Raw genomic sequence first — 13838 nt, forward strand, 5'->3', positions numbered from 1 at the left:
AGAAAGTTGAATTTGAACTGGAACAGGTGCAGAGAAGATCTACTAGGATGATTAGGGAATAGGGAGCCTATTTTCTGATGGGAGAGTAAAAGGGCTTGGTTAATTTAAAAGCCAAAAAGATGACTCAGAGGGGACATGATTGGTTTTTATAAATACATTGTGGGGAGGAGTAACCACCAGGGAGGGAGATGAGCTATTTCAGCTAAAGGATAATGTTGGCACAAGAACAAATGGATATAAACTGGCCATGAATAAATTTAGGCTGGAAATGAGAGGAAGGTTTCTAACCATCAGAGGAGCGAAGTTCTAGTACAAACTTTCAATAGGAGTAGTCGGGGCAAACAACCTTAGTTTTAAGATAGAGCTTGATAAGTTTGTGAATAGGATTCTATGACTGGGTTCCCTGCAACAGCTGGGGACAGGACTCGATGACCCAGTAGGTCCCTTCCAGACCTATGCCCCTAACCAAATAAAATCTGTAGATCAGCCTCATTTAAAACAGAACACTAGGAAGCATTAGCACACACACCTTGCAAGTATCTTTCTAAATTAAACTGTTTTGACTCTGAATGATAAAATCGGGAAAGTATTTCAGGGTTTTTTTTTTAATGTTTTGGACTTTAAAATTGCTGAATTGGTTTACATCTTCTATTTCAGAAAAGTTGAAACAAATTAAAAGAGTCACGTCTAGCCTGACAATTTCTCTGGAAAGAGTCTGTCACATGCTATTTGAGAAGTCAAGAGATTTATATTCTTGAAAAGTTAAGGGCTGAGAGTTAATAGTGTCATTATAAGAAACTAATCAAAGGGACTGAATTCAGTACACTAACTGAAAAACCTGGAAACAGAAAAAACACCGCTAATATTTATCAGACCTGCTAAATAAAAGAGCACTACTACTGCTATATAGCCACGCATATTGCATAGGGAATAGCACCAACTTACAAATTATGTTGCAAAATATCAACCCCTTTGGAAAATACATTCCTTCCCCTTTAACATAGCTTTTCTTGTATTGTAAACTTGGTGACGGTGGCAGTACATTTTCATCCAAATATGCACACACACAAAATTACAGATACATCTCACTCCCCGAGTGACTTTATAGCATGTTGCTAGGTAACAGTGCATACAAGTCAGGTTTCAGGACCTTTAGTAAGTCACTATAAAATAACTGGATGGGTCTTTTTGCATGAATAATGTACATTTGTATCCTTTTTCTGATGCCAACAGATCAATCATTGAAAACATGACTGTCTGCCAAACTGTAAACAGCTCCCCATCAACTGTTACATGAAAAACAACAGATCAAAATGTTGTGGGTTTTTTTTCCCCAGTTATCAGCAGGCTTTTTCGCCTCTTGCTTTCCGCTCTCAATTCATGCTCTAAGCAGCCATCATGAGCTCTATTATCTACAGTGCAGTCCAGCCGAGGTCTAGAGAGCCACTTACTGCATAACATGCACTTAAGCAACAATAATCTAAACCAGTTGTCAGAACCACAACAAAAAATGGGCTTTTTCTATGGATTAAGTTTGAAACTCAACAGCAACAACAAAATAAGGTGCGGACAAACAAAAAATGTTTTTCCATAACAAAAAATGGAAAAAAACGTCAACATATACTTCTAAAATCCAGAAGTTTCCAGAGCTTCTTTTGAAACATAATGAGAGCTGTTTGCTATCCCATCCCTGACTTCTCATTCCTCTTTTCCTCTCCCTTTTGCTTTGTGTTGGGTTGGCTCTACGAACCCTGAGACTTTATTTTCCAGCTCTCTTCATTCCATCCTGTGTTCTCAGGTAAGAGTCTACGTACTCCCAGAGGTACAAAGATCTGGGTCAGATGAGGACATTAAGCCATTCCAAAAGACAACACTGAATTGTCACTGAGCAAAAGGACATTAGGCCAGACCTTGATCCTCTGGTTCACCTGGCAATGACATTTAAAGAAATGCAAGTCACATTCCATTTAAAGGAATGCAGTGACCAGTTAGTCTCCATTTAAAAGGGTATTGTTAACCTCCAAAGGGCAGATATGGTATATGGAAATCACCTGGGGGACTGGCATCTCCATGGAAGACAGAACTGATTCTCTATCAACCATTTCCCCCCTTCCTCTCCTTTAAATTTTCAAGCCCAACCTTTGAAGATGTTAGCTAATAATGCCCCACCCCACCTCTGGCATATTCCCAAAACTGAAATGTTCAGTCAAACCAACAATAGAAGACAGAAAATACAACAGATTCTCCCTAGGCACATATACTCCATTTCATAAAATTATTCTGCAGACAACTCTCCAAAGGAGGGGAAAAAAATAGAAGCGTGGTATGCATTAAATAAGGATTTCAATTAAAAACAAAGGTTTTCAGAAGTTCTTCACGTACTTCTTAGGCTACCAACATTTTGATGATAATAATCAATAAAATGAAGTAACATCTTCCATTCTTTAATAGCACTGATTAACTAGGCCTCACATGCTCCTGTGAAGTGGGGTCAAGCATTATAAGCCCCATTTAAGAGACGGTAAAAGGCCGAGGAAGGTTAAAGGCTAGATTTCCAGAGATGCTGGGCAACAATAGCTCTGATTGACTTCAGCTGCAATTGTGGCTGCTCAGCATTTCTGAAAAGCGTGCCCAAGAGGACTTGTATATGGTCGTATTGACTCAATAACAGAATCTGGAGTTCCTATTCCCAGCTCTCTAATATAATAATTAGGTGTGACCTCCCAAAGAATAAACAGGAAATTGTTATTTTTTAAAGTTAGGTGAAAAAAAAAACGTATGGCAATTCCAAGAATTAGTGAACGCAGAACAGAGGGGGTTCTTAAGGTTAGAGGAGGAGGAGCAGCAGCTGCTGCCTGCCATTCAGTTACCTGACAGCTTCATGAGAAAGTCTGATGCCATCTTGACAGAGATGTCCTGGCTGAATAGTGCTGAGGCTGTATTGGCCACATAGTCAGAGGAGTCTTTCAGCTTTGTGTTGTTGGTGGCTCTGTCAACGGTGCTGAAAGCAAAGGATGTAGCTGAGATGCTGTTGTCGTCTTTGGGTTCTTCCTTTACTACTAAAGGTGGGACACCAGCACTGGCCTGCCCAGCCACCTCAAGTGTTTTAGACACAGACGCTGTCCCTGTAAGCTCAGATCCTCTTTCCCTCTGTTGCCCAGGGCAGGAATCATTATTTAGCTGTGGCGATCCCTTGACTTCAGTTTCTGGGATTTCCTCCTTCACTTTGGCTTCTGTCCTGAGGAAGTGCTGATGGCAACGCATATGGAGTTTCAGGCTGAAGTGGCGTGAGGACGTGAAAGGGCATAGCTGGCATTGGAAGGTTTCTCCCCTGTCCTGGTGCTGATGAACCTGATTATATGATTGAAAACAAACATACATTTAAAGAAAATGTTATAAAAATATTCTAACTGTCTCTCTTATATATCTTTCTCACACACATTTTTATAAATACTTCAACTCATTAGTGAACATGTCATTACAAGACTCTTGCTAAAAGATCAATTTCTAATAAAAATAGTATGACACCACCTAGGCAGCAAAGAACATAAGTTCTGAACCCAGTTCAAAAACCAGATATGTCCTGTTTCCGCACCATAAAAACTGGAAGTCCTTTTTGTACGAATCAACCTTTATGACCTGGCTGTAATGCCTATTGTATAAAATTCTGACTCCTCAATTCAGACAGGCAGCTTGTTCTTGGACAAGAACCTTATTTATTGTGTATTTTGTTGAGCGTTATGCCTATAACATTCTGTAAATAATGATGTTTCAGTGCAAACCTTGAAAATGCTAACTTGTATAACAAATACTGTAAACAATTTAGGTCCCATATTAATCCTCCATTATGAGAAAAACACAGTTCTTGTTTATAGTCACTGAAATAGTTTGTTGAGAACTAATTCCAGCAGAAAATGAAAGATTCTGTTATGACATGAGACAATAAAGTATTTGCATCACATTCTGATTTATCAGGTGTTACCTGGTGAACATTTTCTTTTATCTTCCATATTTTTAGACTACAAGTTCTTTCACACAGGGACCATGTCTTCCTGTGTGTTTGTACACTTCCCAGTACAATGGGACTCCAGTCCCAACTATGGCCTTTGGGAGCTACCATTTGTGTATGTACACACACTCTCTCTCTAATTTGTAAATTAATTTAGTATTCATGACAGGGAGGGAACAAGCATAATTAGGGCCCTACCAAATTCATGGCCATGAAAAATGTGTCACGGACCGTGAAATCTGGTCTCCCCCCCACTGTGAAATCTGGTCTTTTGTGTGCTTTTACCCTATATTATATAGATGTCACAGGAGAGACCAGCGTTTCTCAAATTGAGGGGCCTGACCCGAAAAGGGAGCTGCAGGCGGGTCACAAGGTTATTTTAGGGGGATCACAGTATTGCCACCCTTACTTCTGTGTTGCCTTCAGAGCTGGGCAGCTGGAGAGTGGTGGCTGTTAGCCGGGCACCCAGCTGTGAAGGCAGCACCCTGCCAGCTGCAGCACAAAAGTAAGGGTGGCAATGCCATACCATGCCACGCTTACTTCTGTGCTGCTGCCTTCAGAGCTGGGCATCCGGATAGTGGCGGCTGCTGACTGACGGCCCAGCTCTGCAGGCAGCATCACAGAAGTAAGGGTGGCAATACCATACCTTGCCATTCTTACTTCTGCGCTGCTGCTTGCGGCAGCTCTGCCTTCAGAGCTGGGCTCCCGGCCAGCAGCCGCCGCTCTCCAGCAGCAGTGCAGAAGTAAAGGTAGCAGTACCGCAACCCTCCCCTTACAATAACCTTGTAAACCTCCCCCCCACACACACACACACAACTCCTTTATGGATCAGGACCCCTAAAATTACAACACCTTGAAATTTCTGATTATAATAGCTGAAATCATGAAATTTGCGATTTAAAAAAATCTTATGACTGTGAAATTGACCAAAATGGACCATGAATTTAGTAGGACCCTAAGCATAATGCTAGCAAACTTTCCCAATGCACTTTTGTCATAAATATAAAGGGAAGGGTAAACACCTTTAAAATCCCTCCTGGCCAGAGGAAAAACCCTTTCACCTGTAAGGGGTTAAGAAGCTAAGATAACCTCACTGGCACCTGACCAAAATGACCAATGAGGAGACAAGATACTTTCAAAAGCTGGGGGGAGGGAGAAACAAAGCCTCTCTCTCTCTCTCTGTGATGCTTTTATCAGGAACAGAACAGGAATGGGGTCTTAGAACTTAGTAAGTAATCTAGCTAGATATGTGTTAGATTCTGATTTCTTTAAATGGCTGAGAAAATAAGCTGTGCCGAATGGAATGTAGATTCCTGTTTTTGTGACTTTTTGTAACTTAAGGTTTTGCCTAGAGGGATTCTCTATGTTTTGAATTGGATTACCCTGTAAGGTATTTACCATCCTGATTTTACAGAGGTGATTCTTTTTACTTTTTTCTTCTATTAACATTCTTCTTTTAAGAATCTGAATGCTTTTTCATTGTTCTTAAGATCCAAGGGTTTGGGTCTGTGTTCACCTATGCAAATTGGTGAGGATTTTTACCAAACCTTCCCCAGGAAGTGGGGTGCAAGGGTTGGGAGACTTTGGGGGGGAAAGACGTTTCCAAATGGGCTCTTTCCTAATAAAATAAACCCAGATAAACGTTTGGTGGTGGCAGCGATAAAGTCCAAGGGCATAAGGTAAAATAGTTTGTACCTTGGAGAAGTTTTAACCTAAGCTGGTAAAAGTAAGCTTAGGAGGTTTTCATGCAGGTCCCCACATCTGTACCCTAGAGTTCAGAGTGGGGAAGGAACCCTGACAACTTTAAATTCAGACTCTAGCAACCATGCTATTCCAACCCTGGGTATTCCTTTTACAAATACTGCTAGAGATGTAAATTTGTTCCATGCTGTTTGGTGATTCTATAATCTGGACAAAATGGCACTGAGCTGAGATAAACACGCTCATTTTCACTTGTGACCTAAAGAGGATTTGAACTCAGGCCTGCAGAGATGTAAGGTTAGCGAAGCAATCAAAATCTCGCTTGCCATTTAGCCCTTCTGCATTCAGTGAAAGTACATTTCATTGATGCTGCTAAGATTTGTACTGCAGCAGCACCCAAATGCCCCAAACAGGATCAGGTCTCATTGTGTATGTGCTGTACAAACACTCAGTACAAGATAATCCTTGTTGTACAGAGTTTACAAAATGACATTCTCAATGTGATAGAAATGTGGGTATTTACAGCCAAAAATCATTTTAAGATGTTAAAAGTTGCAGCTAACAAAAATTAAGATATTACAAGCTAATGCTGAAGCCCAGTCCTTATAGCACCCAAAGTGGGTTTTAAAACAACCCCCCACTTACAGCAGAACATTTGTATAATATATCATAAATAATAAGAATTTGTAATGAAATGTCAACAAAATTAATTATCTGTACTACTGGAAATACTGTGATATAGAAGTGACTTTCTTCTTTATCACATGGCACTGAGATGTGCTAACAGTTGCAAGCACCTTCAGTATGTCAACTTTATCTGCTACCCCCACTGAATTCCTATGTGCCAGGCTGCATCTTTAGGATCCCCACCAATCAATGTCTCCCAGTGCCCATATTTAACCACTTCTGCCAGAGGACTGATGTCATAAATATGACTCCTTTTGAAGGCTGTCAAAGCCACTGCTGCTGAGAGGTGGCAAAGTTTGTGTGGAAGCCCAGTTTCTTTTCCCAGGGGCTCAGAATGCCACCTCTGCAGTTTCCAGAGTTCAGAGAGAGGTGACGGGTCTGTCCGTTTTGGATTTCTCTTGTGACAGGTCACAACAGCAAAATCACCCAGCTGATCATGACTTGCTTTAGTTTGAAACAAAATGCACGTTAGGTTACAATTTTGCAGATTATACAATAAATAAAAAAGGAAAAATTCTTGCTCACTGGATCCAAATTCAAGGATTCCTGTTTAAACCATAGGAAATGGATGAAACAAGTTTCCAGAGCACTGGCTAGCATTCCTATAGTAGTATTTAAAAAATTTCAATAAATAAATTGGTTTGAAAACAAACAATGATAAAAACAGAAAATGATCATTTTCATTTAAAGGGATTTTAACTGTCATTCACTTCCTGGTCCTTGACTGCACGAAAGAACTTAGTTATTGACACATTGGATGGTCCATCTACAGTTGTCCAGTCTCCTCTCTCAGGTAATGACTACTTCCAGATGTTTCACAGGGAGAAGCAATAAACCCTGAAGTGGATAGCTATAATATAACCTGTCTATATGGCAAGTTTCTTCCTAAATCCTATTAAGTTTATGCCTTGGAGCATAAGGACCTTTTTTTTTTAATCCTATTTAACATAACTGTGGATGTTCTCCTTGTCTGTATAATTGTCTAAACTCTGTTTTAATCCTGCAATGTTCTTGGTCTGAAATGACTTCCTGTGGCAATGGGTTATAAAGTTCCAGGCCCTGATCCTGAAATGACTTTTGCATCAGTTAACCTGAAGCATGCTAGTTAGTCCCATTGGCTTCAATGGATCTACTCACTTAAACTTTAGCATGTGCATGTTTGCAGAATTGGTCCCAGTTAGGTGGGGGTTAAAATATTTCCTTTTCATCAGTTTTAAATTTGTTTCTGCCAGCTGAATTCAGTGTCTTGTTCTCATATTACAAGAAAGAATAAAAAGAAGCTCGATTTACCTTCTCCATCACATTCATTACTTCAATCTTGTCGTCTCCTCTCTAATCTAAGCAATTTAATTCTTTTCAGTCCCTTTCTTCAAAGGAAGTTCTTACCATCTTGCTAATCATTTTGTTGCCTGTTTTTGAACCTCTTGTATCTCTTATATAGCTTTTTGATTGAGCAAAACTGAATACAGAATTACAGGTGAGAGCATGCAATCTATTTAAATAATGGCATCATAGTATTTTCAGTATTGCTGCTGTCCCATTCTACATACATTCAAACATTCTGTTTGCTCTTTTAACCACTACTCACAATGAGAAGATGTTTTCATTCAGCTGTCTACAGTAATACTCAGGTATTTTTCCTGAATGTGCATGACTAGTTTAAATTGTTCCTTCTAATAAGCACGCCCTTGCATTTATCAACAATGATTTCATTTGCCATTGTACTGACTAATCACCTAGATTTTTTAGGCCTTCTGAAGATCTTCTCAATTCCTCCTAGTCTTGACACTCCTAAGTAATGTTGCATCATCTGCAATTTTGCCAGTTCACTCCTTTTTCTAGACTATTACTAAATAGATCAAACACTACTAGTCCAAGTATAGAGAAATCTGCAGTTAACCTCGTCATACTTCACACTGATTAATATATTCCTAACTGTTGTTTTACTGTCTCTTAACCAATTTCTAATCTGTGATAGTACTTTACCCCTCACTCCACAACTACTTAATTTTCTTGACAGCCTCTTGGTGAGGGACTTTGCCAAAGGCTTTTTTAAAGGCCAAATTAATTATCTCAACTGAATCTTCTTTATCCATTATTTTGATGACACACTCAAAGTTTCCCAGTATATGAGAATATGATTTTCCTTTACAGAAGCCATGTACCCCTATCAGATCATGTTATTCAAGGTGTTCTATTTTTATCATTTTAATCAGTTTCCCTTGTATTGGTCTGTGATTTGCAGGATCAACCCCTCGTGTCTTTTTTAAAGACAGGTTCAAGATTTACAGTCTTCCAGGCTACTGGCTGATTTTAATAAGGGCCATTTTTCTCAGCAGCTTTGTCACTTTATTTTTAAATTACTTCAGAACTTTTGGGTGTACATCACCTGGTGCAGGTCACTCATTGTTCTATACATTTATCTACTTGTTCCAGAACTACTCCTTTTGGCACCTCAGCCTCTGACAGTGTCTCACCTTTATTACTTGTAAAGAGTAGCTCTGAAGTATCTTCCCAGTGTGATGAATTCTGATGCAAAGACAACCTTTAGTTTCTGTGAAACATCATTATCCTCCTTAATTGTTCCCTTAACTCCTTGGCAGTCAAGTGGACCCACCAATTCTTTCATAGACGTCCTGAGTTTAATACACTTAGAATTTAAAGAGTAAATAGGCAAAAAACATTTTTATTTCTGACCTCCTACTTACTATTTGACAATTTAGCTGCCATAGTTTATGCTCTTTACTTACTATTGGTTTCGTTTGGGATGGATAACCATTTTCTGGAGGACATAACTGGCTAAAATACCTTCTTGAACTTTGCAATTTAACCATATTTCTTTCCTGCCCCACTCTGCCTTCCTGCTTCCATTTTTGTTTAGTGATATGCATGCTTTTCAGGCCTTGTAAGGATATGCTTGAGAAAAGTCACTATGCTAAGACCAAAAATTATAGTTTTCTCTTTTCATTTAGGGCATTTTTTCTCACAAACCTCCTCTTAAAACAAAAACACCTGTCCTTTCTAAAGTTTAGTGTTACCATGTGTGATGAGGTGGACCAGGCCCAAAGGCCCCCAGCTGGAGGCCTCAGGGTTCTGCCACACCCATCCAAGGAATGGAGCAGTGGAGAGGTCCTCCACTCAGGCTAGAGGGGCTGCAGGGGAAACAGCCAATCAAGGCCCAGGAGGGCCATATAAAAGGAGATGCAGAACAGAGCAAAAGTGGTTTAGAGCTGGAGAAGAAAGGACTGGAAAAGAAGCATGTTTGGCTGGAAAAGAAGCATGATCATGGACAGCTAAGTAGGGACAGGGACCGGGACAGCGAGAGGCTCATGGCTGGCTGCTAGGACTGAGCTAAAGGCAGCTTGCTAGCAGGGACCAGGGGAGCAATGAAGGAGTGCCTGCCTGGCTGCGGAAACTGAGTCGGGACTGAGCCTAGGGAGGCTGCAGGAAGATAGTGTCTCCAGGGAGGAAGCCCTGGGGATATGGCCCCATACCAGGGCCAGAACTGGTTTAAAGACCGTGGACACAACCAACCAGAGGGGGCACTCATGAGAGGTGGATGCCAAACCCATTACACCATGCTAGTTTTGGTATGATCCCTCCCCTAAGGATGTTGACTTTACTTACACTGGGGCCACTCTTAATGAGCACTTCAACAAAAGTTACTTCTTGAACCAACTCCTGTGTATTATTTAAACTAAGTTGAGACTAGCCTCTCTGCCTGTGTGCTCTAGGACTAGCTGTTCCAGGAAAAATAATTCAAGGTATCAAATTTCTTCTCTTTATCTTGTTCTAATGTGAAAATTGACCAGTTTATATACAGATCTTTGAAGTCACCCATTTATTATCATATTAGACTTAGCTGCTGCTTTGCTATTCCTCAATGTTGTGCATTCAGTATCCATTGTCTAATCAGGAGGCTAATATATTTCTATTCTTATGGCATGGGATTTTTACAGATTCCACAGTATGGTCCTCTTAACACAGAATCTTTAGTTGGGTATAATTCTACTTATCCATGTTTTCTGAATAGTTTATACCCATGTGATTCAGGTTCTTGTTGGTTTTTTGTTATTCCACAGCGATTCAGCCATGTTTACTATGTCCACTGTGTCAAGGTGCACTTTAATTGCCAGGCAATCGAGTTCACCCCTACTTTTGCTTTAAGATTCTTGTATTGTTATATAGAGGCTTTGCCAAGGTTCCTTCCCCACCTCTGAACTCTAGGGTACAGATGTGGGGACCAACATGAAAACCTCCTAAGCTTACTTTTACCAGCTTAGGTTAAAACTTCTCCAAGGTACAAACTATTTTACCTTATGCCCTTGGACTTTATCGCTGCCACCACCAAACTTTTAACAGGTATATAATTGGGAAAGAGCCCATTTGGAAACGTCTTTCCCCCCAAAATCCTCCCTTACCTTACACCCCCTTTCCTGGGGAAGGTTTGATAAAACTCCTCACAAATTTGCATAGGTGAACACAGACCCAAACCCTTGGATCTTAAGAACAATGAAAAAGCATTCAGATTCTTAAAAGAAGAATGTTAATAGAAGTAAAAAGAATCACCTCTGTAAAATCAGGATGGTAAATACCTTACAGGGTAATCCGATTCAAAACACAGAGAATCCCTCTAGGCAAAACCTTAAGTTTCAAAAAGACACAAAAACAGGAATCTACATTCCATTCAGCACCGCTTATTTTCTCAGCCATTTAAAGAAATCAGAATCTAACGCATATCTAGCTAGATTACTTACTAAGTTCTAAGATTCCATTCCTGTTCTGTTCCTGGCAAAAGCATCACACAGACAGAGAGAGACTTTGTTTCTCCCCCTCTCCAGCTTTTGAAAGTATCTTGTCTCCTCATTGGTCATTTTGGTCAGGTGCCAGCAAGGTTATCCTAGCTTCTTAACCCTTTACAGGTGAAAGGGTTTTTCCTCTGGCCAGGAGGGATTTTAAAGGTGTTTACCCTTCCCTTTATATTTATGACACACTTATACTTATTTTTGGCCATATGCTTATTCTTAAATCCTTATGTGGATACCCAGTTGCTCTTCTGGAGCATAACTTTGTGATCTTAACCAATCCCTCTGCAAGTAGTGTTGGAAGTGGAGCAGGAAGCTGCGTACTAGTATGTGCATGCTCCATAGATACGGGAGTGGCCGGAAGCTGGGTGACTGAAGCCTGCAGCAGTGTTCTGAGGTGAATTTCATCCATACTTACCTATGAGGGGAAATTGAAAAAACTGAGATTTTCTTCCCAGATTATCACTCTCCCTTATGTTACATTTTGACACTTCAAAATAAGTACATGATATTTTTTTAAATTAGGAAAATAAATTCCTGTTATATATTAAACCCAGACAGGGAAGGGCTCAAAAACTGTCGTCTTGCTTCTTTATTCTTAATTTTTGTTTTCCTTCAGAAATCCTCTTTGTTCCACCCTTATGCTGGTCAACATCACTTGCCACAGTTGTAGCACCAGTTTAAATCATGATGCAGTACCAGAAATGAGTCCGGAGTTCCTGGGAGCAGGCTTGATAGGCCTTCCAAAGGCCCAAGCGTAAGGACCAAAACTTTGGGTTATGAATTATATGATTTTTGTCCCATCCCAGGTGAAAAAAAACTAATTTTAGTTTACATTTCTGTACTGAATCTATTTTAGGTTTTTCTATGGGTATGATTATTGAATCCAAATGTCATATAACTATTAAACATAAAAATGTGTGCCCTAAATGACAATATTCTCTCAGCCTCCCTTGTTTACAAAAGGCACCTGTGGGTATTTTTCCTTCCTGCCTTTCACTTCCTTGCCAACAGTTGCAAGTTGGCAGTGGAAAGGGATCCTTCTTGGATAAAGTCTTTATCCAAAAGATAGGTATAAATCTAAACACTGTCAGGGTTAGAATCAGCCCAATACCCTGCAGCGAAATGCTCTATAGCTGGAGTCAAGACACCAGAAGTGCTCTGCTCCTTGCAATGTTGTATTCTGGTCCAAACTCATTAGCATGACATAGTTAACAGAAAGCTATCAAAACTGATTTTTTAAGAAATGAAAAGGGAAAAAAAGATGCCATAAACACCTACATGTCACTGACACAAATCAAAACTCAGAATCACTAATTAAAAATGGAAGTCTGAAAAAAGATGCACAACATCTATAATTCTAGAAGTGGGTAAAGGTACTGTGCCTCAAGGCTATGCTGCTGTAAGAAACAAAATTAAGAAAAGGCTCCTAGATTTTGATGACAGTGTGACAGGACTGCAATAGATTAATGCCTTGAACAATCCTGTCTGCCATCCTGCTCTACTAAACATAAAACAGGAGACAAATCTCTCAACACACTTATATTAAAAAAACGCTGGATTTTGATGGAATCCTGTCTGAGCAGATGGTGCAGATGGACAAACAAATCCATTCCATTACAGACTTCATTTTTTGTCATTCTTTTGTTCTGGAAACCATGGGCTCTGAAGATGGCATACAATCTTGGCTGCAGCCAGGGATTTAGCCTGAATTTATAGTAGACTCAGTGGGTGTGGCTAGTGGCAACAGTTTGTGTAGGAGTCTCTCCTCTTTATCCTATCTGCCAGAGTAAGATAAAGTAGTTCCAGAGAAATGACAGGACACTGAAAGGCTACGAAATCTCCAGCAAGAGAAAGTATACTGTGCCTCTGAATAACAGCTTCAGTTTTTGTTTTACCTTATTACTTCTATTTAATTTTTCTTTTGGTTTTATTTCTCAGTTTTTTTGTTTGTATTTTATGTCTATGTACTTTTTGTTTTTGGAATTTTTTTTTATTTTTATTTTTTAAATAGAGAGGGTTAAGGAAACCTTTTATATTGTGGTAAAATAAATCTGTGCCTCAGCTTACCCCAATTTGTCATCAGCTTACTCCATCACCAAAGAAAACTCATGTCATTCTGGCAGGGTGACAGTGACTTCATCAAACATATATTCTCTATCCCCCTCACCAGCCACACATGCATTTTGGATTCATCTTGATTTTGTCCTCCCTGATGCACCACATTGTCACCAGAGGCCTACTCAGAAGAGAATATATATCAAGCCCCAGTGTCAACAGAAAATATTTTCCAAACCCTTATACTGTAAGTCTGATCATTTGAATGTATCTGTAAACCACAGACTGCCAAAGTGAGCATGTGAGACTGAATGTGGCCCATACGATCCTTGTATGCCCTCACCTCTAATAGGGTGGTGTGACCAGTGAAGGCCACGGTTCCCACCATGTAATGGTCCATTTTGACCTGTGACATCACACTGTGTTGAGTGCTGATATTTGCAGTCTGCAGGCCTCACCTCTATATCATGGATAAGGGGGCTGTAATTTGCTCCAGTTTATTTTACTTGTTGATTCATTTATAAAATCTCATCTCTTACAATTGACTGAGGGTGTAACAATATTGTTGGTTGTTTTTT

The 13838-nt window shown here is 39.9% G+C and overlaps 1 protein-coding gene across 1 annotated transcript in view; it reads right to left on the reverse strand.

The window, feature by feature from the left end:
* ZNF827 (zinc finger protein 827) overlaps positions 1-13838 on the reverse strand; it is a 136286-nt gene that overhangs the window by 88345 nt on the left and 34103 nt on the right. Inside the window, exon 4 of the mRNA XM_007055710.4 lies at positions 2871-3351. Within this exon, the coding sequence (XP_007055772.3) occupies positions 2871-3351 (481 nt within the window). The remainder of the gene's footprint in view (positions 1-2870; positions 3352-13838) is intronic.

This window comes from Chelonia mydas, chromosome 4, assembly GCF_015237465.2.
Source record: "Chelonia mydas isolate rCheMyd1 chromosome 4, rCheMyd1.pri.v2, whole genome shotgun sequence".
Lineage (NCBI taxonomy): Eukaryota > Metazoa > Chordata > Testudines > Cheloniidae > Chelonia > Chelonia mydas.